The following is a 27,308-nucleotide window of genomic DNA, read 5'->3' on the forward strand; positions in this document are numbered from 1 at the left end:
CAATATGATGTTTATAACAGAAACTTGTACATAAACTCAAAGTGATTATCTGTTTTTAATTTTATGAGGCCCAAAATTACCAATAATGCCCCAAAAGACCTTTGATGTAGCAAGGCTATTCAGTTGCACTAATTAATAGCTTAGCTTTTGCCCCTTACAGTAAAGTATCATGCTAGAAAATGTAGAACAGTATGTAGACATACAGAAGGGATTTCGCTGAATAATTCAACAGAGACATAGCCTGTTATGGAATAAATTAATTAGTCATGGACTAATTTACTAACGAGACAACTCCACAAAACTTATTGACTTTAAAATAGAAGCACGTAAGGTGTCTTGGATTTATAAACTCATTCTTACAATTCTAGAGCCAGAACAAATACACACTCTCACAACAACAATATATATATTTAACCCATTCACCCCTAAGGTCACATTTGAACCTTACCAAATCAAAGACTGGGTAAGTCCAGTTTATAAATGTAAGGGGGGGGGGGGGGGGGGGGGGATGAGTTAAATTAATGAAAGACTGGAACATTGATTAACCTTGATAACAATTCTGTATATGTTTTTTTCCTTTCCTGTCATTCTCAGCCTGCCTATATTTGTCTTCGCGTATTGCAGAGTTATCTTCTCTTGTGAGCAGGTATTGATTGTTACATCATTTGTTTGTGAGAGTAACGTCATCAATTTAAAAAAAAAAAAAATGTAATTTTCTCACACAAACCAATGACGTAACAATCAATACCTGCTCACAAGAGAAGATAACTCTGCAATACACAAAGTTGGAATACCAATCAACTGAACAAATGAACTTTGAGAAAAACTTGGACGAATTCTGGATACAGCGCCTTATATATAGGCTTATTTTATGTTTACCACAATGTATTTCAAACTATATTGATGTGGGCATCGAGGCAGCTATGCCTGCGTCCACTAATATCCAGTTAAATCCTATCAAATGAAAATTATACTTCAAATTTTAAAATTGGTACCCTTATGAAATTTGGATTGCGAGAGTAGGATGGATGTTATAATGGAATAGCCTTCATGGTTTGTTTTTTTACTTGGTATACATATGAGGAATACCAGTCATATAATGGTTACCTGAAACAACAGTTTTAGAGAAATGTTTTGGCAGCGTAAAAAACAATGAACACAATTAGTAGTAGTATTTTGATAGATCCTCTGCAGATATCTAAGCATAACAAAGCACCTGGTTCTTAGCCCTTTCACCCTTATGTAACTTTAGTAGACTCTACCATACATTGATCTGGGTGAGTCCATTATGGTCTACAGTGGTGAAATGGTTAATAAACTTCTTAGACAAAAAGTGTCAATGCTGAAACCAACAGCTAGACTAGAAATAACATTATGAGCACCTGGACTATATTTGATCAAGACATTACTCCAACAATCTAACTGAGCGTAGCAACAAGTAAATCAGTATATTTTCTTGTGGAGTACCAACAGGTAAATCAGTATATTTTGTTGTGAAGTGTTTTGGCATTAAAGTGAGACTATCCCTAATAGTATTTTTTGCGTGAATTACATTTTGATTTTAATATAAAAATTCCAGACTACAATGTACAATTAGTACTCAGTGTTCTTCCTTCAAATTATTCAATTTTTGTTTCAACAAATCAATTTCGAAAATGAATATCCATTAAATATAAGAAGCACTGTTCAAATCAAGCACCATAATATTTTTTGGCAAGATTGACTCAAGATGAAAGAAAAACATCTATACAAAGACCAGACAAATTAGATTATAAATAATGCTGAATAAAAAAAATAAAAAAAATATTAAACAAACACTATGAAGAAGGGACAATTAAAAATAGATTTACACTCTTTGTTTTAAAGAACAGTTATATTATAGGTGTATCCCGTCCCGGGACACTCCAAACTCTAGGTGGACAGTCTGAATGTATATACTCCCAGTCCAGTTTCGCTACAGAAGTAATTCTTAGACATCTTATAAGGTTTTGTCATGCAATTTCTCCCGAACAATAAATCTGAAGGTTCGCAGGCCTAGATTCTCATACAGAATGTCACACTTAAGGGAAACTGATTTTTGCACTTTTTTTTACTGCATTGAATTGGATAGTAAAATAACTCACCGAGTCAATCAAAACAAGATATAGAATGTGAGATTCTATTGAAAAATCACTGAGTATTCTGTTGAATATCCACGAAGAACAGGAGATACAACTTAGGCCTAAATCTACTACAATTGTAACGGGAACAAATTATATTATAAAATTTCTCAATGAAGTCTTCTACACTATTAATCTTACTGACATTTTTTAAACAAGCACCTTTATGTTAACAGTTTGAAAGCAGATAAATTATGTGATTTATCCCACACAATAATATGGCACCAAGCTGACTAGAACCATCTCATAAATATGTTATTTAAACTAGTACTGTAAACAATTCTCATCTCAATAGTAATATCAATTTAGTTCAATTCTACAATTTGTATAAAGCCACATTGTCCGACAGGCTGAATAAACACCGCCCCGATAATAACAGGACTGTGATCACGAGGGAGACCCCAGAAATAAACTACAGTCAATGGTGACATTGCGAACTTGTTGCTGATCGACTACCAACACCGCCACAGACACCAATCATGGGCAACCCTATGCTGATCAAGTCCAAACATTGGGAACCCGTTGATAATGCGATCCAAACACTCTGCCCACCCTGTGCTGACGACTCCTAACACCATCATGCACTTCCAAGCACCACCAACCCACTGTTGATGGTGTCGTCCAAACACGGCCAACCCACTGTTGATGGTGTCGTCCAAACACGGCCAACCAAATGTTGATGGTGTCATCCAAACACCACCAACCCACTGTTGATGGTGTCGTCCAAACACGGCCAACCAAATCTTCATTGGTTCCAAACACAGCCAACCTGTTAATTGTTTCCAAACATCTCCAACCTATTAATTGGTTCCAAACATAGCCAACCCAATGTTGATAGGTTCCAAACATTGTCTACATCTGTGAATTACAGGAACCCAGCTATGTCGAAACATGGAAGAGGACCTATGAACAACCCTCACACGTGTAACATCACTAGAATTTATCTTCAAACGATAACCAACATGTTATTTGTCTTATAAGTAAATACGTTAGTGACGATGCCAAAGAATATACTGTGAAATCAAATATATTTTTGGGTCCCAAATTTTGTTGGTTTCCCTAAAAATCACCACTTCGTTGGTACGTGAATTTGTGGGTTACGAGTACCCACTCAAACGGGGAATATCTGCCAGTCAACCTTGTAATTACTTCGTGGACCTATGAATTCCTGAATGAAGAGTTCCAATGAAATCAACGAAATTGAAAAAAAAAAACCCACAAAATTGAGTGATTTCACAGTAAATAATAAACGAAATTTCCTATATTTTCTTTGTAAATTTTACATTAGAAACAAAGATAATGGAAGATGCTTATAATATAACCAAAGAACATCCGATAAATTACGAACAATTCAAAATGTGATTGTACTGTAACATGAGAGGGTTTAACAGATTTAAACAGCAGTAATTATTAGCGTTAACAATTTACCTGTGAATAGATCAGTTTTGGCAAGATAATATCAGAATGTAAACTGCTACTCAATTCTACAAAACTCTAAAAACATCAGCGTAGTTAGTCTAGTGATATGACTTGGGTTGATAGTCTTGTATAAATACACATTCATTGCTCAGATCGTAAACTTGATATATTTTGATAATATTTAAATGTATCATAAATCAACAAATCAATAAATATTTTAATTTTAAACTTGATATGCAGACATAAGTTAGGGGAAAAACTCATTCACCCCTGAAGACACATTTGAACTATTTCAATTCAAAGGTTGGAATAGTTCATAATACAATTTCAGGGGGAATGAGTTAAAATTTGTTTTCATCTTATTAATATTTTGTTGTAAATCTCAGCAAAACTAAATAGAATATCGCCATCATTTCCTTTTTCATAAAATAATGATGTGCTGACACCTCCCTTCTAACGGCATGTTACATGCCAAAGGTACGAATGATTAGACAACATCTCAAATGAAGATCTCAATATGACAATTTCAGCTTTTTATGTAAAGAATGAGGCAGAAAGTGCTGCAAAATATTCCAATTAACTCATTCTTCCCCGAAGACAAATTTGAACTTTTCCAACTCAAAGGCTGGAATAGTTCATTATGACATTTCAGGGTTGAATGAGTTCAATCAGATTTGCCAGAAAACAATCAATGATTTGATATCCCAATGAAAAGTCACATGCAAAAATTATTATATCTGTTTCACGACTGTAAGTAATCATCCGTACATAGAACAAATCGCATATGAAACATTAATCATTTATATATATATACATCATCTCAATTCAAATAAACTCAAATATCACAATTTGTTTTCCTGTTAAGTACGATCATGTTATAAACTGACTTATATAGCTCAATATCGGTGTGGCAATATTATTGAACACATTGTATAGGTTCACATGCACAAAATTTCTCATGTGGCAAAAACACCATATAAATTAACATATTTACACACGCTAATTCTCCCACATGCAAGACGATGCCATATTTATAAACTTATACTTATATACACAACACTTGCAACAAAAAAACATCCAATTTCCACAACAAATATTTACATATATTTTTAAGAGCACAGTTAGTGTAGATACACTTCACTCTGGACACGTCACTCAACAAAACACACTCTGCAGGAAACTTTCCATCAATTACAATCATACAGTTGACTCAAATGGCCTGGTTAATGTGAAGCTTGACTCTGGCGCATCCGAGTCACTGTCGCTATAGTGATTGTGGTCGTGTGTGTAGACATTGCTACAGTGGTCCACTGTGACCTGTGTGTGTGTAGGCAGGCCGTTCTCACAGCGACTGGACGTTTGACTATGAGTACGGCGGTGCCCACCCCGATGGATGTTGTCATGACTACTCCTCTTCAGGCTGGAAGTCCGACGGTGGTCGTTGTCATTACTACTTTGACTGGACGTTCGGCGGTGTTTTGATCTCTGGTCGTAATCCATATCCATCTTGTTTATGGAGTTTACAGAACTCATCATTTCACCAACCTGAAAAATAGATTAAAATTGTCATTTTTTTTTTTTGCACTGTAACTTAATATAAAACAGCTGCTACCCAGGCCAAATGCTTGAGGACGACAGTAAACATTGAAATACATTTCCTAGTTTGTGTGAAAAATAACAAAATGATAATCTAAATGAGTAACATCGATATAAGACATCGATAAAGGATCTTGGGTGCCCACCAATGTCAGACCTTCATTAGTTCTATGCAAGTTTGATATTTTCTTTTTTCTTGATAAGTCTTGTTAAAAGTAAATGAATTGTGTGGTAACTTTTGATTAACACTTCATATAGATTGCTGATACTGTCCTTTCAAAGGTAGGCTGTCATTTACTTCTTCAGAAATATTGTATCAAAATTAAACTATCAAAATCCAAGACGGCTGCCAGACAATCACAATTTTTTTTCATTTTTTTTTCAATCAGTCTCAAAACAAGAGGTCTATGAGCCTTAACAGTCACCTGAGTTAAAAAATAATTGTTACTTGTTTTTGCAATGTTACATAGAATAAAAGTACATATAATAAAAAATGTTTTTATGCCTGTACATGTGGCTTTTACAAAATGATATTAGGAAGAAAAATGATAAAATAATACTGCAATGAAGTAAAATTTATCCCCTAATGGGAGAAAAGATAAACTGCAATTATATGATAGGAATTCCATATAATCAAGTTTGAATAATTTCCCACTGAAACAACAAATACACCAAAAAATGTGAAATTCCTTTATAGTTAACATTACCCCCTACCAAGGGCTGGGACTGGGATAACTCCAAAGTATAGGAAAGAGAGAGCAATCTGCTCAAGCGGCAGATAAAGGAAGCCATCTGGATACGCTACAGTGGGCCAGTTCTAAATCGAGATGAGGGGGCTCAAAGACTCTCGCACATCTATGACCAAGTATTAAAGAAAGCGTAGCTGAATCAATTCACTTCGGTACATATATAACAACTATTGTACATAGGCTTACAGCATAGCCAAATCGACATCGACTTTATGAACAACTCGTTTACACATTTTACACCTTTGTTTGCATACTCATCACTAGTCATTTGTCGGACGAAAGTGACAGTGTACATACCGTACTAGTCATCGAAACGTCGCATAAGAAATATCATTGGTTGTGTAAAAAGAACTTTTCATTACCCCTTACCAAGGCAGAAATAGTGGGGAATAGGTGATCAAGCAACTATTAAATGATAGTATTTAGTAGCAATGTATTGATATTATAAAAACAACTTGTACTTACCGAGAGAGTATTTTGCAAATCCTGTTCATTTCGCTTCTTTATCAAAAACCACACAATTAAAAACAAGGTAGCACCCAGCAGTTTCAGCCCAGCTGATATGCCTGTAATGAAAAACAAATATGACAAGGAAACCGGTAACATAATAGAATCTCCTCACTCCCTTGGAAGTTAAATAGCGGAATCTTATCCCGAGGGGGAAGATTCTTAAGTTGTCAAACAGGAGGCTTTGCCGAGAAATCTCATCCCGAGGGTTGAGATTCCCAATTTCACCTTAAGGGTAAATTATTCTTTTTCTCTTTTACACCCATTGTGTATCATATACCGGGTTGACGCGACGTTGATGGATTGTTGACATGATGTCATTGTATTGTTGATGTGATGTCATACTATTGTTATTAAAAGGGGAATCCCTTGTCTCAATCATATATGCTGAATTTAAAACAACCAATACTGAATATAACTGGCCATCCGTAATTTTAGCCGTCCCTCCTGAATTTAACTTAACAACAGACAATATAAAGTAAATTACAATAAAAATATTACCATAATACAAGGAAATTCAGAATTTTGTAGTCACCAGTGCTAGGGTGAAGTGTGGATACACCTGTCCTGGGTGAGAGAATGTTATTTCTGGACCAATTCTTGATTATCTCTTGTATGTCCTTAGCATATCCTTTCCATAAGCATGGATGAAACAATTTGATCATCATTCTGTACTTTAATTACTCATACACTTAGGTATAGCATAGCAGAATCAAGTTGTAGATTTTAACCTTAAATTCACCACTGTAGACCATAATAGACTCATCAAGGTCAATGCATGGTAGAGTCTACTAAAGTTACATAGAGGTGAAAGGGTCAATTGCCATCTTGTAATTAACACCTCAGTTCACATACACTTAACTAAACTCATTATTTGTCTGATTAAGAAAGTGACAGAGAACATTTTGTACTAGTCATCTAAACATCAGACATAAACACTTCACTGGTTGTGCTATATGATCCTGTATGTAATACGTCTTTTAATGTCAATTCACCTTGAGTACTGTATACCAGGAAATTTTTGCTACAGTTTATTTCCTTTTTTTTTTTTTCAGGGCAGATTTATCTACTGGCGTAGGATAAAGTTCATCAGTTTTGGGATGAGACAATTTTTACTTTATTTTTAAATCAAAATCGTGACCTTGCTGTTGGAGATATATAACACTTACCGACATATTTGTATCTAAACTGGACGATGTCGTAAACGAGACAGGAGCCATGGTGCCCGCACCTTTCCTTCCACAGCAAGCACGCTGTGTCTATTGTATTACCAAACATGATGGGCGAGGGGATATAGGCTGTAACATAAGTAAAACATGACTGGAAATGTATAGATAGTAAATTAAAATACCCACGAATGTTTCTTGTTATAGAGTATTAATATCTAAACATAATTCTCTGAGCCAGTTACATGAAATCCTCTACACCCCATGAGTTACGCTCACTAACACTCTCAGCATCCCTGCCAGTTACTTAACATCCTGGATACCCCATGGGTTAAGCTCACTAACACTCTCTGCACCCCTGCCAGTTACTTAACATCCTGGATACCCCATGGGTTAAGCTCACTAACACTCTCTGCACCCCTGCCAGTTACTTAACATCCTGGATACCCCATGGGTTAAGCTCACTAACACTCTCTGCACCCCTGCCAGTTACTTAACATCCTGGATACCCCATGGGTTAAGCTCACTAACACTCTCTGCACCCCTGCCAGTTACATAACATCCTGGATACCCCATGGGTTACGCTCACTAACACTCTCATATACAGCTGAGTAGACTGGAACAAGCAGGGTAAGTATCTCGCGCAATGATACAACACAGTGCTGTGCTGTGTCTCAAACCCGCAACCCTTCGGTCATGAGCCCGGTGTCCTACCACTAGACTACTGTGCCTCCATCAAAAATGGCAAAGTGTGATTATAAATAAAAACTTATTTTATTTTACAACAATTATGAAACAAGTTATTACAACTTATATTAATCACTCTTTGTTGACCTGGATGTTAGCGTGTGGGGGGTCTTAGTGTGGGAGGAAATTGGAGAAAACCCAGAAAGTGTGATATTTGACCCTCTTATCATCTACTATACTGTGGTGTAAATACAAACTATATGTGTTCAGAAGTTCGTGAGATATTGTGCATGCAATCTTTTCAAGACGGATACATACAAGGACGGACACAATGTGATTACTATATTATATAACCCCTTCAATAGGTGGATTTTGTTTTTTTGGGGCGAGGGGTTATAAATGCACATATGTTGAGAATCTGGAACCTAGTTTAGGATGTATCAATAAGCCTTGTAGCTCCAAATATGCAACATATAACAATTATACACTAGATACGAACAGTGCTTACCAAACAATCTCAAGATTACAAACTGCATGCCCAGTGCAAAACATCTCTCCTCTTCGTGGACCGACCTGAGAGTAACCATGAGGAGAGGCATCTGTGTACCAGCCACTGTGAAGGTGACGCCTACCAGGAGGATGAGGAAGGGGAAGAGGTTCTGGCAGGTAGATTTACAGGGGCCCTTAGTGGCGACAGGCGACATGATCACCTCTGGAGATATGCTGATGTTATCCATTATACAGGAACAGCCACTAAAATTCTGAAAAACAAAAATAACAGTATTAAAGACACATCATATTTGCACTCATCTGACCCAAATTTCAAAAACTTCATAAATTCAAGAAGTCCTCATTTTCAATTCAGTGCAATTTCAGATATAAATGTACAATATCTTCAATAAGATTCATCAGTTTGGAAACATGTTATATCAAAGTTTTACTTTACACAAACAATGTATGTATTAAATGTGTAGCAATGTACATTGTTTGTGTGTAAAGCAAAACTCTGATATTATATTATATAGATTTAATAATGTAAAGAATCAAGGTTTGGCTACATACAAAGAATAAATTGTAGAAACAATTACACTAACTAACTCTTTCACCCCTATGTAACTCTAGATGAGTCCATTATGGTCTACAGTGGCTGAAGGGTTTAAACACTAGAGAGAAATACTGAAACTTCATCACGTTCAGGTTTAGCACACTGCTGAAGTTAACCCTTTCACCACTGTAGACCATAATGGACTCATCCAGATCAATGCATGGTAGAGTCTACTAAAGGTTAATAAACTTTCTTATTCTTAACCTGATCTAATGAAAACATATTTCAGAAATTAATTTCAGAATAAGACACAAACACATCTTGTGAGATTCTGTAAAAAGTAGAAGAAATGTTTGTAAAAACCGATGTACACTTCCACTCTCATTTCAAGGGAAATGAAGTTAAATGTGAAATCTAATCAAAGTCAAGCCCAGTGAAGCGGATATATATAGGTCACAGTGACCTACATGTTACACTATGGTGTAGTACTCCTCGAGAAGTAACAAACTGTATACAAAGACTGATGACTCTGGGATGAGCTTGTAGTACATTGTTTGGAAGAGAAATGCAGCTTATTGCAAAGTCTCACCAAATTGTCATATTCAAAAATAATAAGTGACCTTTCACACCTGAAAAAAACCCACCTAGGTCAAGGAGTCCTCACACTACAAATATAGTTTTAGTTTGGTTTGTTTGTGAATTACATCCTATTAACAGCTATGGTCATTTAAGGACGTGCCAGGTTTTGGAGGTGGAGGAAAGTCGGAGTTCCCAGAGAAAAACCACCTAACCTACAGCCAGTACCTGGCGATTGTCCCATGTAGGTCTCGAACCCGAGACACAGTGGTGGAGGGCTAGTGGTAGCAGAACACATTAACCCCTTGGCCACAGCGGCCCTTTATATAGGCCAAAATATAGGAAGTTCGAAGAAAATCTGTAAGAAAAATAAGTTCCACTGAAATGACAAAGACTGAATTTGTGCACAAAAAAAATCCCCTCATAAACCTCCTCTATGAGGGAAAATAAGTAAACAAACTGTGGCATTTGTAGAAATTTACAAGACAAGAAATGTCAGAGATTACAGAAGTGAATATGTGCGAGTTTGATTTTAATATTGTCAAAAATGTGGAGTTTGATGTTGTTATTGTCAGGAAAATTGTCAAAAATTTATCAACGCATGCACAGGATAACTCGAACTGGCAACAAAATAGCTTATGAATTAAAAGCCTGATGCTCTAAACTAAACTAAAAAAATGAAAGGTCTTGGTCGGTTTCAGAGTTTTTACTTCTGCATGAACCACAGCATATGATTGAGCCTATATCACTGTTGGAATGAAGTACTAACCATAAGTTTTTCCTCCGGAGTGATGTAGCTGTAAAATCGTGTACAGCCCGCGTGACACGGGGAGAAGTATGTGATGCCGTTGATCCCACAGATCGGCTCTAGGTCGTTATTAGAACAGGCACAGTCCATGTTACACGACGACGTCAGGTTAGTCTCTACGTTTATCTGCTCCATCTCCGAGCTACAACACACATGTATTTCATGTAACACATATATTTTCACGTAACACACATTTGTTTCACATAACACACATTTGCTTCACATAACATACATTTGTTTCACATAACATACATTTGCTTCACATAACATACATTTGTTTCACATAACATACATTTGTTTCACATAACATACATCTGCTTCACATAACATACATCTGCTTCACATAACATACATTTGGTTCACGTAACATACATTTGTTTCACGTAACACAGATCTATTAAGTGACATATATTTATTTCATGTAACACACATTTATTTCACGTAACACACATACGTAACATATATTTATTACAAATAACACACATATGTTACATATATTTATTACACGTCGTGTTAACACATTTATATATGTGTAAACTTCTTACAATATGATAGTTATTTTTTATGGAGTACATTGTACCATAATTATCGTCTCCTTAGAAAACAAACCTTGTAACATTGATATAGCTTTCATGGTCTACAATAAAGGCAGTTTCCAAAGAAGACATTCTCAACCTGACCGTTTTCTAACATCATTTTTTCTAAGGTATAAATGCTAATTTAACCCCCACAACATAAATCACTACAAGGAAACAAGTTAAAAGTTATCAAAGATATTTTTCTTTAAAGAAAATAGTTAAGGTTCAGAATCTTATATTGAAACACATTCATAGTAAGAGTTCTATGAAAATTATCTGAAGTGGGAAAGACTTCATTTAATAAGCTATTGCCATTTTATTTCAAGATTAATTTTTTTAACTACTAGTACTTCCTAGATAGTTAGAGCAAGGACAAACGTTTCTAGATTATACCAAACGAGGACACACTTTACCAGACAGAGTTTGGGAACTTACCTATTGTAGTAAGCACTGTAGGGATAGGTGGTGCTGGGAACTTACCTATTGTAGTAAGCACTGTAGGGATTGGTGGTGCTGGGAACTTACCTATTGTAGTAAGCACTGTAGAGATAGGTGGCACTGGGAACTTACCTATTGTAGTAAGTACTGTAGGGATAGGTGGCGCTGGGAACTTACCTATTGTAGTAAGCACTGTAGGGATAGGTGGCGCCAGCAATCTTCAGGTTTTCACAGCCAAGGACGAAGAATGATATGAACCCTATAAAGGCCAAGATATCCAACACAAGGGCAAGCTGGACTGCACCTGTAAAAATATCAGATATCAACAAGCCATTCGGATAATGATATGTCTCGCCTATGCCCCGCTTTGACCATCAATACACACATCAGAGACCAACTTAAACACAAAAACTTAATGCTGATGGAGATGATGACAAAGTCAACGGACCATGAAAGGTAGGCCGCATCCAGCATTTGATGCATGGGTTGAGATGTACTACCTACCATGCATCTATGGTCCAAGTTTGATTGGAGTAGCATTTACACTTTTAGAGAAACTAACTTCAACGCAAAAACTTAATGTTGATGGAGATGCTGCAGGCCGCATCCAGCATTTGATGCATGGATTGGGACATACTACCTAAGATGCATATATGGTCCAAGTTTGATTGGAGTAACATTTATACTTTCAGAGACACTAACTTAAACACAAAAACTTAATGTTGACGCCGTCGCCGGAAAAGCAAGTCTCACATTTCGTTGTGGCGAGACAAAAATTAACAAAATTTATATTTCATTCATGTTGAAGTGCTGTAGACTGCCCACCTACAATCACACCTCACGATGCGTGCGATCACCCAGGAACATTTTATATACCGATACAGAGTAAAATAATTTGTTGATTAAGAGTAAATTGACTTATATTAATCATTTCAATTTTAAAGCAAGAAGTCACAGTCGTACTAAATTCACATTGAGATATATTTTTTTTTTATATCTCAAAATTGATTTCTATGCTTAAACCACCTGTGGGCTACAGAGAAATCCTTCTTTCATGAGGTAAGACCTTCCTTGAAATTTGGTTGCAACTGAAAATGTTCGAGTATAAAGTCGTTTATTAACTTATACAATGCAGTTTGAGACCTACTGATAGGAAACATCTGAATACATAAATGTCCAGTTACATAACCAATCGGTCACTTACACTTGTACGAGTTGTGACCTATCTTTTGGTCGTAACTGGAAACGTTTGAGTATACTGTTCACTTTTCGTATTGCAGAGTTATCTGCTCTTGTGAGCAGGAATTGATTGTTACGTCATTTGCCCGTGAGAGTAACGTCATAACTTTTTGAGAAAACGACGTAATTTTCTCGCACAAACTAATGACGTAACAATCAATACCTGCTCGCAAGAGCAGATAACTCTGCAATACGAAAAGACGGAATTGTCTACTTACTTACACTGTTCGAGTTGTGACTTACCTTTTGGTCGTAACTGGAACCGTTTGAGTATACTATTGTCTACTTACACTGTTTGAGTTGTGACTTACCTTTTGGTCGTAACTGGAACCGTTTGAGTAAACTATTGTCTACTTACACTGTTTGAGTTGTGACTTACCTTTTGGTCGTAACTGGAACCGTTTGAGGATGAAGCCGCCTACTAGAATGCCTACCACGGCTCCAGGTATACCGATACCTCCTACAAAATAACAACATACTTAATTACCATTACAACACACTCAACAGTACAACATATATATACCATCACAATAAATAACTTGATTCATGGCAATAACTAATTCTGCATGGTATCATCATTAATTTGGTATGTCTGATCAGTTTTCTTAACCCTTTCACCCCTTTGTTACTTTAGTAGACTCTACCATGCAGTGATATGGATGAGTCCATAATGGTCTACGGTGGTGAAAGGGTTAAAATACCATTCATCAGAAAACAGTCTCAAACTGTGTCTCTGTTATGAATAGATTAATAAAAAATACATAGGAATTATATATATCATATAGAAAGAATGGGAGGCCTGCATCCCCCACCCCATTCTTTCTCATGGGAATAACACCACAAACCCATCAAAACGTCAAATTTAAGGTACCGTATGGTTCTTTCGAGATATTTTTGTTAAATTTAGGGGCTTATGGGGCCTTTTCCACAATTTTAGGTCTTTTTAAAACCCCATTTTTATTAGAACGCTTTTCAAGGCCTGTAGGAAACTTTTTACAAAAAAAAAATGAAAAAAAATGACTGCACTAACTTTATAAGCCAAAAATTTGGATGTTCCTTACTTGTTTACCGAGTTTTATGTATACTTACCTGTAAATAAATTAGCGACAGATTTAGATGTCCCGAACTGAGTCTCCAGGTATTTGGGAAGGAATACAACAAACCCGCTGACAATAGATATCTCACAGCAGATCCCCAGGCACGTTATAAGGTAGATCTTGTTGGTCAGTAGGTTAAGGATGGAGCGTGGAATGTCTGTCAAATAAAACAAAAATGTAACAATACATGGATTATCTCCCCTTATCAAAATGCTACTAAGATTTCCAATAGATATTAGCTAAAGAAAGTGTTATCAAGTCATAAAGGTAGATCTTGTTGGTCAGCAAGTTAAGGACAGAGCGTGGAATGTCTGCCAAACACAATAAATTACATAACGATACATAGACAGAATTTGGTGGATTATCTCCCCTTATCAAAATGCTACCCACAGATTTCCAATAGATAATGGTAAAGAAAGAAAGTGTTATCAAGTCAAAAAGTTTATTATATCAACTTATACTACTAAATACTAAATGTCTTTTCCTTAAAAAACATTTATTCAACATATTAAGTAGAATATTACATGATTTAAATATAAGCCCACAGGTGAATTGTGAGGGAGTGTGCCCTAGGCCTGTGCACCACAATCCAGCTGAGTGATTTCATTGGTTGAAAGCGTGCACAAATAATTATTTCCATGTACCTGCTTGCCAATTGCAAATACTTTCAACTTCCAGATTAGCATGTCGCTCATCAATTAAATCTATACGTAGTTTCGCAACTTTAAATATGAATATGACGTCATTAAGAAAAGATGTTTATTGGAAACATCACAACAGAAATGGTTTTAAGCATGGTATATCATGCATTGGGATCAATGTAGAGGTCACAAGGTCAATAATGAGGTCACTATGTCAATGCAGAGGTCACTAGGTCAATGTAGAGGTCACAATGTCAATGTGGAGGTCACAAGGTCAATGTGGAGGTCACCAGGTCAATGTTGAGGTCACTAGGTCAATGTAGATGTCACAAGGTCAATGCAGATGACATTGAATCTAACTGACTCAATATCAGAACAGGAAATGCTTATCAAAACTTCCTTCTGCAAGAAACATCTCTTAAATTTAGAAATATTGCATTATTCACAAACTTTACCAAATGGTGTATGATACATGATTACATACATGTATACATGAATTTAGTTCAATTAATAGCATGTATTGTTATTTGCTTGATTTAACTTTCCATCCACATATGCTACACCTCTCCCTATAATATCTACATACAAATTTCGTTATACATGGTGTACATTGGTATATGTCAAATGTATACATAGATAAAAAACAGTATAAGGTATTCATCAACGCTCACGATACTCCAGGGGTAAAGCTCACTTTCTCTTTAAATTTCTGCACCCCTTGAATATGTCATAGCAAAATTGAAGGCTCAGTGTGTGTCAACTTGTGCTTGAGACAAGAAGACTAGTTTGGTCTTTTCTTGTACATCTTTTGAACATCATGGTCGCATAATATTAAAATTTACTGGCTTTGAGGTCGGGTGTAGCTCCGTTGTAATCTTCAAAGGATAGGTATCCGCCTGCGATTTGTCCTGTTTTTTCACCAGAGACATATCAAATAGCTAGCTGTGTGCCTTCAATCTTGCTATGAGGTATTCCAGGAGTACAGAGAGCGGAAGTGAGTGTTACCCCTGGAGTACCGAGGATGAGCTCCCTTTTACAATACCAAATATATAGTGAGACATATAAGATTATATATATATAATGTACATGTATACAAATGTATCACCTCTCCACGCCATTACAGTACATGATATCAGTTTTTAGTACGTGATAAATATTTATATATAGATTATCAATATGTTAAGACCTGGTCCATGGGACGTCCCAAGGGGAGATAACTATTGTAAGCAAGCATCCCAATATACAATGTATACACCAGTAAAATGTCAATTATAGTATATTTGGTATTAAATGTATGACTAAAATGTCTTATGACCATTACCACTGCTGATATGCTGTGTGAATTTTACATGTGTGGGAAATTTACAAGGAAGGATATATATATGCCTAATGCTGTAATCATATACTTCCTGAGCACATATTGATTATCCTATTTTTAAACATTTTCTTCAGGTCGGTAAGTATATGGATTAGGAAAAGTTCTTTTTTTACACAACCAATACAATTTCATTTGTTATGTAAAAAAGAACTTTTCATAATATTGATTATCCAAATACCTTAATTACCCTCACACATACATGTTCTACTAACGATAACAAAATTATCTAAACAAATGAATGATTACATGTGTAAATTTCTGTATATGTAACCCACACATTTACACCGCTCTTTTATCTTTGGAATTTTATATCACGTCTTTTTTATCAGTCTTTTGATATGTATGTATACTAGAAAGTCTCGGGTTTAAATTAGAGCTTGGCTTCATGCTTATACCCACTGCCGTTTTGTTATCATTAAATATGAACTTGTATAATTGTGCATAGCACCATTTTTTTGGGGGGATATTGTTCGACTAACAATACCTACAGGACAACTTCATGAAATTATGAAACCGACAAAAAACACAAACCTAGAGTTTATTAAATCAAATAATAACACAGATTGTAATTAATAATTCGAGGTTCTTATATACCGCTTTATCTCAACCTAGTTGGTAGGTCGTCTCAAAGAAGTTCACAAATTATTATCCGTGGTTATAGGGCCTTTGCAACCAGCCAATATCTTTCTCAAATCCCTGGGGAGCATACAGCCAGTGCTGCAATTTCGGCGCTCACAGCTAGCACTCTACAATTCTAGCACTGCCCAATTCAACCACATACTCATTTACAGCTGAGTAGACTGGAACAAACAGAGTAAAGTATCTTGCTCAAAGATACAACACAGTGCCGTGCCGTGACTCGAACCCACAACCCTTCGGTCACGAGACCGGCGTATTACCACTAGACTACCGTGCCTCCTGCTGCAAGGTGGCAAGATAAATTATTTACATTATATTTTCAAATCCCTGAGACACCCTTATTGCAGCAGACAGCTTTGTAAGATGAGATATGGTAATTATTTTAACCTTATGTTACCAAGCTATGATTGTTGATTGCATAATCATTTGAGCTTGTATATGATTCACATCAATGTCCACATGTGAGTGCTCTTTGGTCGTTGTGTGACATATGCATGACTCTCAGCGTGCAGTGTTACAAGATTTGTCTCCCCTTGACCCAATGATAGCCAGCTGTGTACACTAAGGGCCTGTTCGTTTATGCGGAACAACCGGTTTGACCGTTTATAAATGTAACAATTTTGGATATAAAACCTGGCGGACCTGCAAATGTGTATGCAGGCCTTGTAAGGCTTTCTCAAGGCTCGCCTGAAAGCAGCATCAGATTACTAGGTCCGACCTTATTTAATAAACGAACAACAGTGGTCCGACCGGTTTGACCGTTTAAACGAAAACGGCCCATCTGTTTTGGGGAATGCACTTATGTTTTTCCATAGTAAGTAAGTGTGCATTTACACATATTGACTGTTTTGACTTATTCACCCCTGAAGACACAAATGAACTGTTCCAATTCAAAAGGTTGGTATAGTCCCTCATGAAATTTCAGGGGTAAACGAGTTAAAATAACAGTATAAATGGATCATGTTGCTACACACAATTTCTAGGTTCTAACAATGGAAGTTAAAACTTCCAAATATGTCAACTTATCAAATCTTCTATTTTGCATGATGATATTGACTACTCAATTTTTCACCCTGATTTTTTTATACTTTAGAAACTATTGAGATAATGAAGATGAACTACCCCACCAAAACGCGTGCACCAGACATTCAACCAGTGAGAAATGCATATTAGTGAAGAAATATCGTCCTTACGTTTTACCTCATACGCGGCCCCTTTACCAATATACTCATACTGGTGATTATTACTTTCTGAAAATCAAGACAATTTACAAAATGTTACCTTATCATTAGATGCAAGAGTTACTTCCCTTAGATTTGAAAAATTAGACAGTGCCATCATGGTAAGTAAGTCCCTTACTTGAAGAAATTATTATTTGTTTAAGTTAAAATCAACAATTTTCTTGCTATTTGTTAAAAGCATGTAAATTTAGAAAAACATCTAAAATATAGTAGAATTGTTCAGACATTAGCACTAAAACATAATGTCTGAGGTCTTTAAATATTTCATTTAATATTGATTTTTTTCTAATTAACATTAACATTTTCCACTATCAATGGATTTATCGACCCGAGAAAAGATATATTGGCAGAGGACGCAATAGGTGAGACTTTTTATTGCTACGCTTTTTTTTTATCTTTGATAAAATTCCATAGTGTAAAGATCAATTAAGAATTTCAATTTGAGTACTTGGCATTTCATTCAGTTATTTTTCCTCAAATGGTGTAAACTGAATGAATAAATAATGGTCCAATTATTTCTTACATAGTAACCTGAATAAACCTTCAATGATTTACTACCGTACAGCAGGTGTATATGTTTACCTTTGATGGTTTTGCCGTAGTCATCACTGTGTCGAGACTGCAGATCATCTTGGCTCAGCAGATCCTCTTTGGCTTTGAGTTCCAGTAATTTACGCTTCTCCTTCACCAGGACCTTGGGAAAGGCCATGAACGGAATTGACAAGGTAAAGAATATCCCCCCACAGATAATGAACCCTCCCCACCATGCGCCGATCCACTGCGGGTCGCCAGGCAAAATGTCAACCTCGTAGATAAACATGTCGACGTAGTACTGTAACAGCAGCGCCCCGAGGGCGTACCCTAGGACAGGCCCCAACACTCCTGACGCATAGATGAAGGCTGAAACAGGGAAAGACAAATCTTTCATCAAACTACTAGTTGCAATGTATTATATGTTTTTAGTTCCTAATATAAAACAATAAGTAACATAGTTAATGACTGGTATATATCCTTCACAGAATAAAAATTCCACGTTTTTTATTGTTTTTCACACACACAAATTAACACTTCACAAATGTCTCTAATTTAGAGTTGCAATGTATACATATCTAATTCCTTTATACAAACTACAAGTAAACAAGTTTAAGCCTAGTTCCTATATATAGACTCATAGTTACAATGTTACTATAGTTCCGGTTCACATGATAACTACAAGTAACAAAATTTAATACCTCTAGTTCCTCAAGAAACGATGTTACTTGGAGTTTGTTTGTATTATGCAACTTATAAAAAAAGAGATATATTTACGAGTTGTGACGTGTTAATTTGTAGTGTGACAAACAGAGACAATGGAACTTGTAGTCTGTGTAGCTTGTTGGCACATTATATTATCATATTATATTACCATGTTATATTATCATATTATATTACCATGTTATATTATCATATTATATTACCAACTTTTTATCAAAAAAGTTGCAGTTACAAAAAGAGTGACTTACAAATTCATTAACTTTTAATTAGTTTCTCAGACTAGTTTTTATGTTACAATATATCTCTAGTTCCTTATACAAAGACTACGATATAACATCCGATATTTAAACAGCATCTGTTTTTAATGAATTATATTCTTGTTTTTGCTATTCCTAAATTGATATTAACTCATTCACCCCTGAAATTTCATAATGAACTATTCCAACCTTTGAACTGGAAGAGTTCAAATGTGTCTTCAGGGGTGAATGAGCTAATCATATAGAAAATGTGTACTTATGTTCATCAAGCCCTTGGCGGATTCATGCAAACTGCAAACAGCTTTTTAGCATTTTCAGTATAACTCGCAAAATAATTTGGAATATTCTTCAATTATACTCGAAATAATTTGGAATATTCCTCAATCATACACGTACCTAAGTAGACAGGTGCTTTATCCTTTGATACGTGGTCGTCTACGTATGTTGTGCCGAGCGTGAGGATAGGCGTGCCACCAGTCCCGATCAGCACCTGTGCGAAGATGAGGATAAGTACACTGCCCACGTTACCGGATCCCTCACTGATACATTTGTCCCCGAACGCACCACTCTTGTCGTCCACTTTACAGATGTTCTCGTCCGTTTCGTTAGACATGATGCCTTGGTTGACGGTGTATTTCTCCGCCAGAATATGGGGCAACACGATCAACAATGCACCAAACCCCATGAATATAACCCCGTAACCGATCCACCGCGGAATATGACGACGTCCACCCAGATAGCTGATAAAGATGACCGTCACTAGAGACCCGAACTCGTAAGAGGCTGCTATAAGACCGGAGACAGAACTCCCGATTTCGAATCGTTTTTCTATTGTCGTGATGACGCTGTTGAAGTAACCCGTGGACATGGTGCCGGAGGTAGCCAATAGTAGGCTCATACACACTACAAACGACTTGATGTTGGTAAAGTACTGAAGACAGGACGGCCGACACCGTCCGAGTCCGCACTCCTGGTCTTCAGGGTCTCCGCGTTCTTTGTCCTCCCTCATGGTCTGTTCCTTTGCCTCTACATACGCGTCTTTCTCCGTCTTGCCCTTAAGGAACTGACAGCGACTGCTCACAGAGTACCCGCTCACAGACGACTGCTGCCCGATACTCTGACTTCCAGGCGTCTCAACATTCTCGCTGATCACATGTATATTGGACCAATCAGCAAGCTCCGTCAATTTAGGTCGTTCTGCAGCCATTTTGATCTCAAGTGATTTGGACGTTACAAGATGTTTACCAAATCACTGTCCTTGGCTATTATGATGAAGGGGAGTAATTATATATATAATTAGTCAATGTTTTGTTTGTACTCGTTAACCTTAGAGACATGGCTAGGGCCTCATTTCTTGACCTCCACAAGCTACTTCATTAGGACCCATTCAGACTGTTGCGGAGGAGTGTCCCAAGCGACGTTTCGTAACCTACAAAATGTAAACAAATTAATCCAGTTAATGTATATATGTCATTAACAAAAATCTATTCAAAGGCCATATCTATTAAATGTGACTTCATTATGATGCATTATCCGAAGTCAAGCCATGTCTATTGTAAACAAGAGGCCCATGGGCGTTAACGGTCACCTGAGTCCTACAGTATTTATTTTTGTTGTTGAAGTATGTACCAATTTGAGTAAAAAATAGTTAAGTATAACGTGAACGTTAACTTAAGTTTGTCAGGACTTTGAGCTGATTATTCCTAGATTGAGTTTCAGTTAAATCGGCCTATTAGAACTTGGTTTAAGTTTGAAATAGTTATTTTCAAAATGGCGGCCGTGGCAGTTAAATTGGATTTCTGATCGACCCGAAAAATAACAACTCTTCGTCAGGACCATGAGTCGATCATTCCAACAAAGTTTCAATTTAATCAGCCCATTATAACTTGACTTTAAGTTTGAAATTGCCTTTTTCAAAATGGCGGCTGTAGCTTTGTCAGGACCATGAGTCAATCATTCCTACCAAGTTTCAGTTTAATTGGCCAAGTAGAACTTCACTTTAAGTTTGAAATAGTTTTTCAAAACGGCGGCCTTGTCAGCCATATTGGAATTCTGATCGACCCAAAAAATAAGAACACTTTGTCAGGACCATGAGTCGATCATTCCAGTGAATAAAACCCCCTTTGTGTGTCTCCCATCACAAGTCTGTAAATAAACCCAGCAATTAAATGCCCCCTTTGTGTCCTTCCATCAGAAGTCTGTATATAAACAAAGCAGTTAAATGCCCCCTTTGTGTCCCTCCATCAGAAGTCTGTATATAAACAAAGCAGTTAAATGCCCCCTGCGTGTCCCTCCATCAGAAGTCTTTATATAAACAAAGCAGTTAAATGCTCCCTTTGTGTCCCTCCATCAGAAGTCTGTATATATAAACCTAGCAGTTAAATGCCCCCTTTGTGTCCCTCCATCAGAAGTCTCTATATATATATAAACCTAGCAGTTAAATGCCCCCTTTGTGTGTCTCCCATCACAAGTCTGTATATAAACCCAGCAGTTAAATGCCCCCCTTAGTGTCCCTTCATCAGAAGTCTGTATATTTATATATAAACCTAGCAGTTAAATACCCCCTTTGTGTCCCTCCATCAGAAGTCTGTATATTAACCAAGCAGTGAAATGTACCCTTTTAATGCCCCAATCTGTAGTCTGTATATATATATATATATATATATATAAAACCCAGCAGTTAAATACCCCCATTGTGTGCCCCCTTCAGAAGTTTGTAAATAAACCCATCAGTTAAATGCCCCCTGTGTGTGCCCCAATCAGAAGTCAGCAGCCTTGTATGTATATAAACCCAATGTACCTATGTAGATGGCAGAGGGCCAGTACAGCTTTAATACACTAGACCAGGTCTGGTTAGTTCAGCAACTTCAGCAAAACGACAGCTTCAACTAGGTTTATGTAAGCGAACTCAACCCCTTTGGAATACAATGATAAATGATGAAGATATTTGGTAAAAATGTGATGTTAATTATGAACAAAATGTTTCATTTTAAGTAGAACGTAACTTTGAGTTGTAGAAAAGCTAACCCCAGATATTGTGCTTGCATGAATTCAAAGAACCCGACATCCTATAGCTTAGCACTACAACAATGAAAACATCAATATGCTTGTATAAGCTCCTGTGGTACATGCCAGTTCCCCTCCCCCTCCCACTTAACCCCTATCACCCCTATGTAACTTTTGTAGACTCTACGAAGCATTGATATGGATGAGTCCATTATGGTCTACAGTGATGAAATAGTTAATTGGCCTGTCTCACTGGTCCTCCACAAATTTCAGTGAAGTTGTCTCCCTTATGTCTATGTGTTAATATGTTCTCCCTGGTGTCCTGGCTTTATCACAAGGTAACTCTGAGATGCTACATGTCATACATTGTTTAGTAGTTGGGTATATTATGGGAATTTATAGGCCATCTTTTGAGATATTTTTGGGGTTAAAAAAATTCTACAATATCAACATTTTGTGTGAATGATTCTACATCATAGAAAGATGGTATTCATTTAAGTCACAGGTAAAATGTGTTCTATAATTAGCATGGATTCTTAAGGGAGATAACTCTAGAAAGAATTGATTCTTTTAGGGAGATAACTCTAGTCAGACTACAAGTTCAGTATAGTGTCAAGTAGCATAAAATCCTTAAGTGAGATACATTTGGTAGAGACTACAGGTATAGTGTGTCAGGTAGCATGAACAATTAAGGGAGATAACTCTAGTGCAGACTATATAGGTATAGTGTGTCAGGTAGCATGTACACTTAAGAGAGATAACCCTGGTACAGACTACATGTATATGGTGTCAGGTAGCATGAACACTTCAGGGATATAACTCTTGTACAGACTATATAGGTATAGTGTGTCAGGTAGCATGAATACTTAAGGGAGATAACTCTGGTACAGACTACAGGTATAGTGTGTCATGTAGCATGAACCCTTAAGGGAGATAACTCTGGTACAGACTACAGGAATGGTGTGTCAGGTAGCATGAACAATAAAGGGAGATAACTCTGGTACAGACTACAGGTAAAGTGTGTCAAGAACCATGAATCCTGAAAGGAGATAACTCTGGTACAGACTACAGCTAAAGTGTGTCAAGTACCATGAATTCTGAAGGGAGATAACTCTAATACACTGCAGGTACAGTATGAAGGTATGTGTACCGAGGATCGTCATGGGAGACAACTGTCAATACCACCAGCTAGCATGGACCCTTAATAGTCAAACACATCAGCATTCATCATTGATTGTAAAATAGTTCCACCATGGATGATATAGTACAGGAATATATAAGCTATAATGAACGGGTTGGCAATAGAGCAAGAAGTTGAATGACTAATAGGTTACTCAAACAGTGTCCCAGAATCAGTTCAACACTATCACTGTTCACAGCCAAAGCTTTGTAACAAATCTTAATGATGCGCAATGGAGTCTCAATATAACCTATATAATATATATAACCAGAAGAAAATGTTTCCTGTGTGTAAAGTAGGAAGTTATTATTTTAGGAGATAAAATCTAGCATCAAATCAAGGCTTTGTTATTGGTAGTTTATTGTCAGGAAGTGTACAGAAATACAAAATCTCAATATTGCAAATTTTAAATAGGTGAGAATCACATGTACACAGCTACATTTGATGTCTTTTTTCAACTTGTCCTAAATTTTGAATATTATAACCTCCGACACAGGAAATCATCTGATGATCAGTGGTCTCATTCCTCAATAGTGAAGGAGGAGTGACGGTAGCCGAGACCGACAGGCTGCCTCTTCATCGTTATTATGACAAGTACGATAACCAAGCAATGCCTCCAGTTCAGAAAGGTTACAGCATCCTAACAACAACTGCTCTTTCACATACCGGTGGCGGGCCGACTACACGGATACAAATCCCTATTACACCTCAACATCGCCCACGCTCTTCACAAAAACAAACACAGTTATGAGTACAGTATAATAAGGTGCAGTGAATGGAATTTTGCAGATCAAACAGGAGATAATAATACAATGTATACAACATAAAGAACTTCAGTAGCCATGGACGGCTAGCTTTATATATAGCTAGCATATACAGTTTTAGCTACAATTCTGCTATGCCACAGACATTTAGCTATATATAGTTTAATATTTAGCATACAATGTATTAGCTACAGTACAGTGATACAGCTAAGCCATAGACGGCTAGCATATATACAAGGTATCAGCTACAATACAGTACTTCAGTAGCCATAGACGGCTAGCATATATACAATATATCAGCTACAATACAGTATTTCAGTAGCCATAGACGGCTAGCATATATACAATATATCAGCTACAATACAGTATTTCAGTAGCCATAGACGGCTAGCATATATACAATGCATCAGCTACAATACAGTACTTCAGTAGCCATTATAAGACGGCTAGCATATAAACAACGTATTAGCTACAATATAGTACTTCCCTAGCCAAAAACAGCCAGATGCATATATATACAATGTATTAGATATTATACAGTACTTCAGTAGCCATAGACGGCTAGCATACTATGTAAATTAGCTACAATAAAGTACTTTGATCTGGCCATAGACAGCTAGCTAGCATACAATGTAGTAAATTAGCCACAATAAAGTACTTCAATCTGGACATAGACAGCTAGCAAACAATGTAAATTAGCTACAATAAAGTACATCGATCTGGCCATTATAGACAGCTAGCATAATGTAAATTAGCTATAGCTACAATAAAGTACTTTGATCGCGATCTGGCCATAGACAGCTAGCACACAGGGGCATGGATCGCTTTACTTGTAATATAAAAAAATAGGGGTCTCCTATGCTAATATATATTAGTATAGGAGACCCCTATTTTTCCTATTTTTTTATATTACAAGTAAAGCGATCCATGCCCCTGTGTTAGTACCCTTTAATTTCTCAAACACATCATTTAATTACTGTATACTGGGACTTTTTCGCACCAGTTGAATTTTGCTTTTTTTACCCTCCGTAATGAGGTTGAACATTAGTAAACAACATAATATAAGTAGTAATTAAATGTGAGGGTGAAATTGATATTGGTCGAAAATGGATTTTACCGTCAACTTAGGGCAAAAATTTGACTTGGCAAAAAATGTCCTGGTGCATAACATTTGTATGTATAACAGTAGAAGTTCTCTATAACTCTTAAGTATACATGTATATAGTATAAATTGCTTTGCACAGTGACAGTGCAATAGTCAAAGAGGATTTTCCGAGATGTGGTTGCTAGTTGAAACAATATATATATATTTATGACCACTCACAGTACACCTATATATAGCCAGTTTGTTGAAACATGTCAACATCGCAATAAAAATTGCAGATTATCTTCAAGTGGCTGTTGTCCAGTCATCTCTACATTGAATTCTGATTACTTTTTTGTGCTGGTCTGCAGAATTCTATTAGAAGTCCATCCATCGAAGGCTACCAAGCCTTGGGAACTATAACAGAACACAGACGTTGGAGCTTATATATTTGCTTTGTATTATAGATAATATATACGGCCGATATCAATGATCTGTAATTCGGTTTCCGACATGCTAATGTCTATGTTGATTCAAACAGCTTCATACATATTCTTACATTCAGGAGGCGACGGAGATACAACTCCTTAGAATGTGTAGGTAGTCTTTTCCAAGTATTATCCTCATGAACAGTTCAGTACAAGACAATTACATTGTGCATCAACTCGTCAGAAAGCCTAACACTGTCCAATCCAACAAACCAATCTAAAAATTGTTAGTTCCGAGGAGAAATTCATTGCACATGTACAAAGTCTGTTAAAAAGTGTTGTAATTCCCTTCCATAAACCTGACAACGTTATTCTGTTGTTAAAGTTGTTTTAATTCCTGCCTATAAACATGTCGAGATTATTTGAAGACCTCAAAATTCACTGTCAAAATCATTTCTTCCAAGGCCATGCGTTACAGAGTGGAAATAAAACTGAAATAAGCCCAATTATAACCATGTACAGCTTGTACAGAGAGCATACCACCATAGTTTGTAAGGCCAAACAAAATTTGAGCATGTTTCCTGTTCACCTATAGCTATACTGACCCTAGATTTTTGTGTCTACCCTAAAAGTTTTTATTAGCATTTAGTGATATTAATTAGCACTGCTAAAGCCAGAACTCCTGCACTATATTTAAGGATTAACTTGAATATATTTTTCATGTTATGGAGATATAACACAAAAAAACCCGGAGTGTACTTTCATCATATTCGCGGTGTATTTAGAGTACACTCCGGTTTTTTGTGCTATAGCTCCATATTAACATGAAAAATATATTCAAGTTTATCCTTATAATTTAATCTACTATACGCAATCCATGTGGAAATCCACTTTTATTGATGGACTCTTTTCTCTTAGAAATTATTGTGCTGCTGTATCAGCCAATCAAAAGCGATGTTACAAACGGTGACGTCATTTTTTTTACGTTATCGGCTGATAACATAAATTTTTAAGCCAATGAAAATGCTTGTTACAAGCAAGATTAAATTATATAAGAATAACTTATTTGGAAAAAAAAAAAAGTTGCCTACATATGTATCTATAGCTATACCGACCTTAGTTTTTTTCAAGCAGAAATCTTAACAGGAATTCACACACATATTTTGTTGGCCTAATAGGACCAAGCTAGGGGCAAAGCAGTTTTTAGAATTCTTCCAAAATTTCACCCTTTTATGCAGTGAAAGTTCACTCTGGCATATATTGGTTGGGTGGCGCAGTTCAATAAGTTGATAACGCACTTGCCCTTTAATTAACCAACAGGGTTCAACTCCTAAATATTTATTAATGAAGTAAAAAGGTATAAGCATTGGGT

At 36.4% G+C, this 27,308-nt stretch overlaps 1 protein-coding gene across 5 annotated transcripts in view; it reads right to left on the reverse strand.

Annotated features, from left to right (window-relative positions):
- Nucleotides 1-732: 732 nt before the first annotated feature.
- The window catches only part of LOC110454514 (solute carrier organic anion transporter family member 5A1-like), a 55,982-nt gene continuing 29,406 nt past the window's right edge, over nt 733-27,308 (reverse strand). For 4 of the 5 annotated variants that reach the window (XM_021504049.1, XM_021504051.1, XM_021504052.1 and 1 more), the window contains exons 2-12: nt 19,871-20,903; nt 18,546-18,863; nt 17,916-17,972; nt 14,057-14,221; nt 13,347-13,427; nt 11,906-12,032; nt 10,674-10,854; nt 8,792-9,044; nt 7,600-7,728; nt 6,389-6,489; nt 733-5,123 (exon numbers count right to left, since the gene is read on the reverse strand). In XM_021504049.1, the coding sequence (XP_021359724.1) occupies nt 4,776-5,123; nt 6,389-6,489; nt 7,600-7,728; nt 8,792-9,044; nt 10,674-10,854; nt 11,906-12,032; nt 13,347-13,427; nt 14,057-14,221; nt 17,916-17,972; nt 18,546-18,863; nt 19,871-20,681 (2,571 nt within the window). In that variant the 5' untranslated portion in view covers nt 20,682-20,903 and the 3' untranslated portion in view covers nt 733-4,775. The remainder of the gene's footprint in view (nt 5,124-6,388; nt 6,490-7,599; nt 7,729-8,791; nt 9,045-10,673; nt 10,855-11,905; nt 12,033-13,346; nt 13,428-14,056; nt 14,222-17,915; nt 17,973-18,545; nt 18,864-19,870; nt 20,904-27,308) is intronic. The other variant, XM_021504053.1, reaches the window with a different exon arrangement.

The sequence above is a fragment of the Mizuhopecten yessoensis genome, unplaced genomic scaffold (assembly GCF_002113885.1).
Source record: "Mizuhopecten yessoensis strain PY_sf001 unplaced genomic scaffold, ASM211388v2 scaffold7903, whole genome shotgun sequence".
In the NCBI taxonomy this organism is placed as follows: domain Eukaryota; kingdom Metazoa; phylum Mollusca; class Bivalvia; order Pectinida; family Pectinidae; genus Mizuhopecten; species Mizuhopecten yessoensis.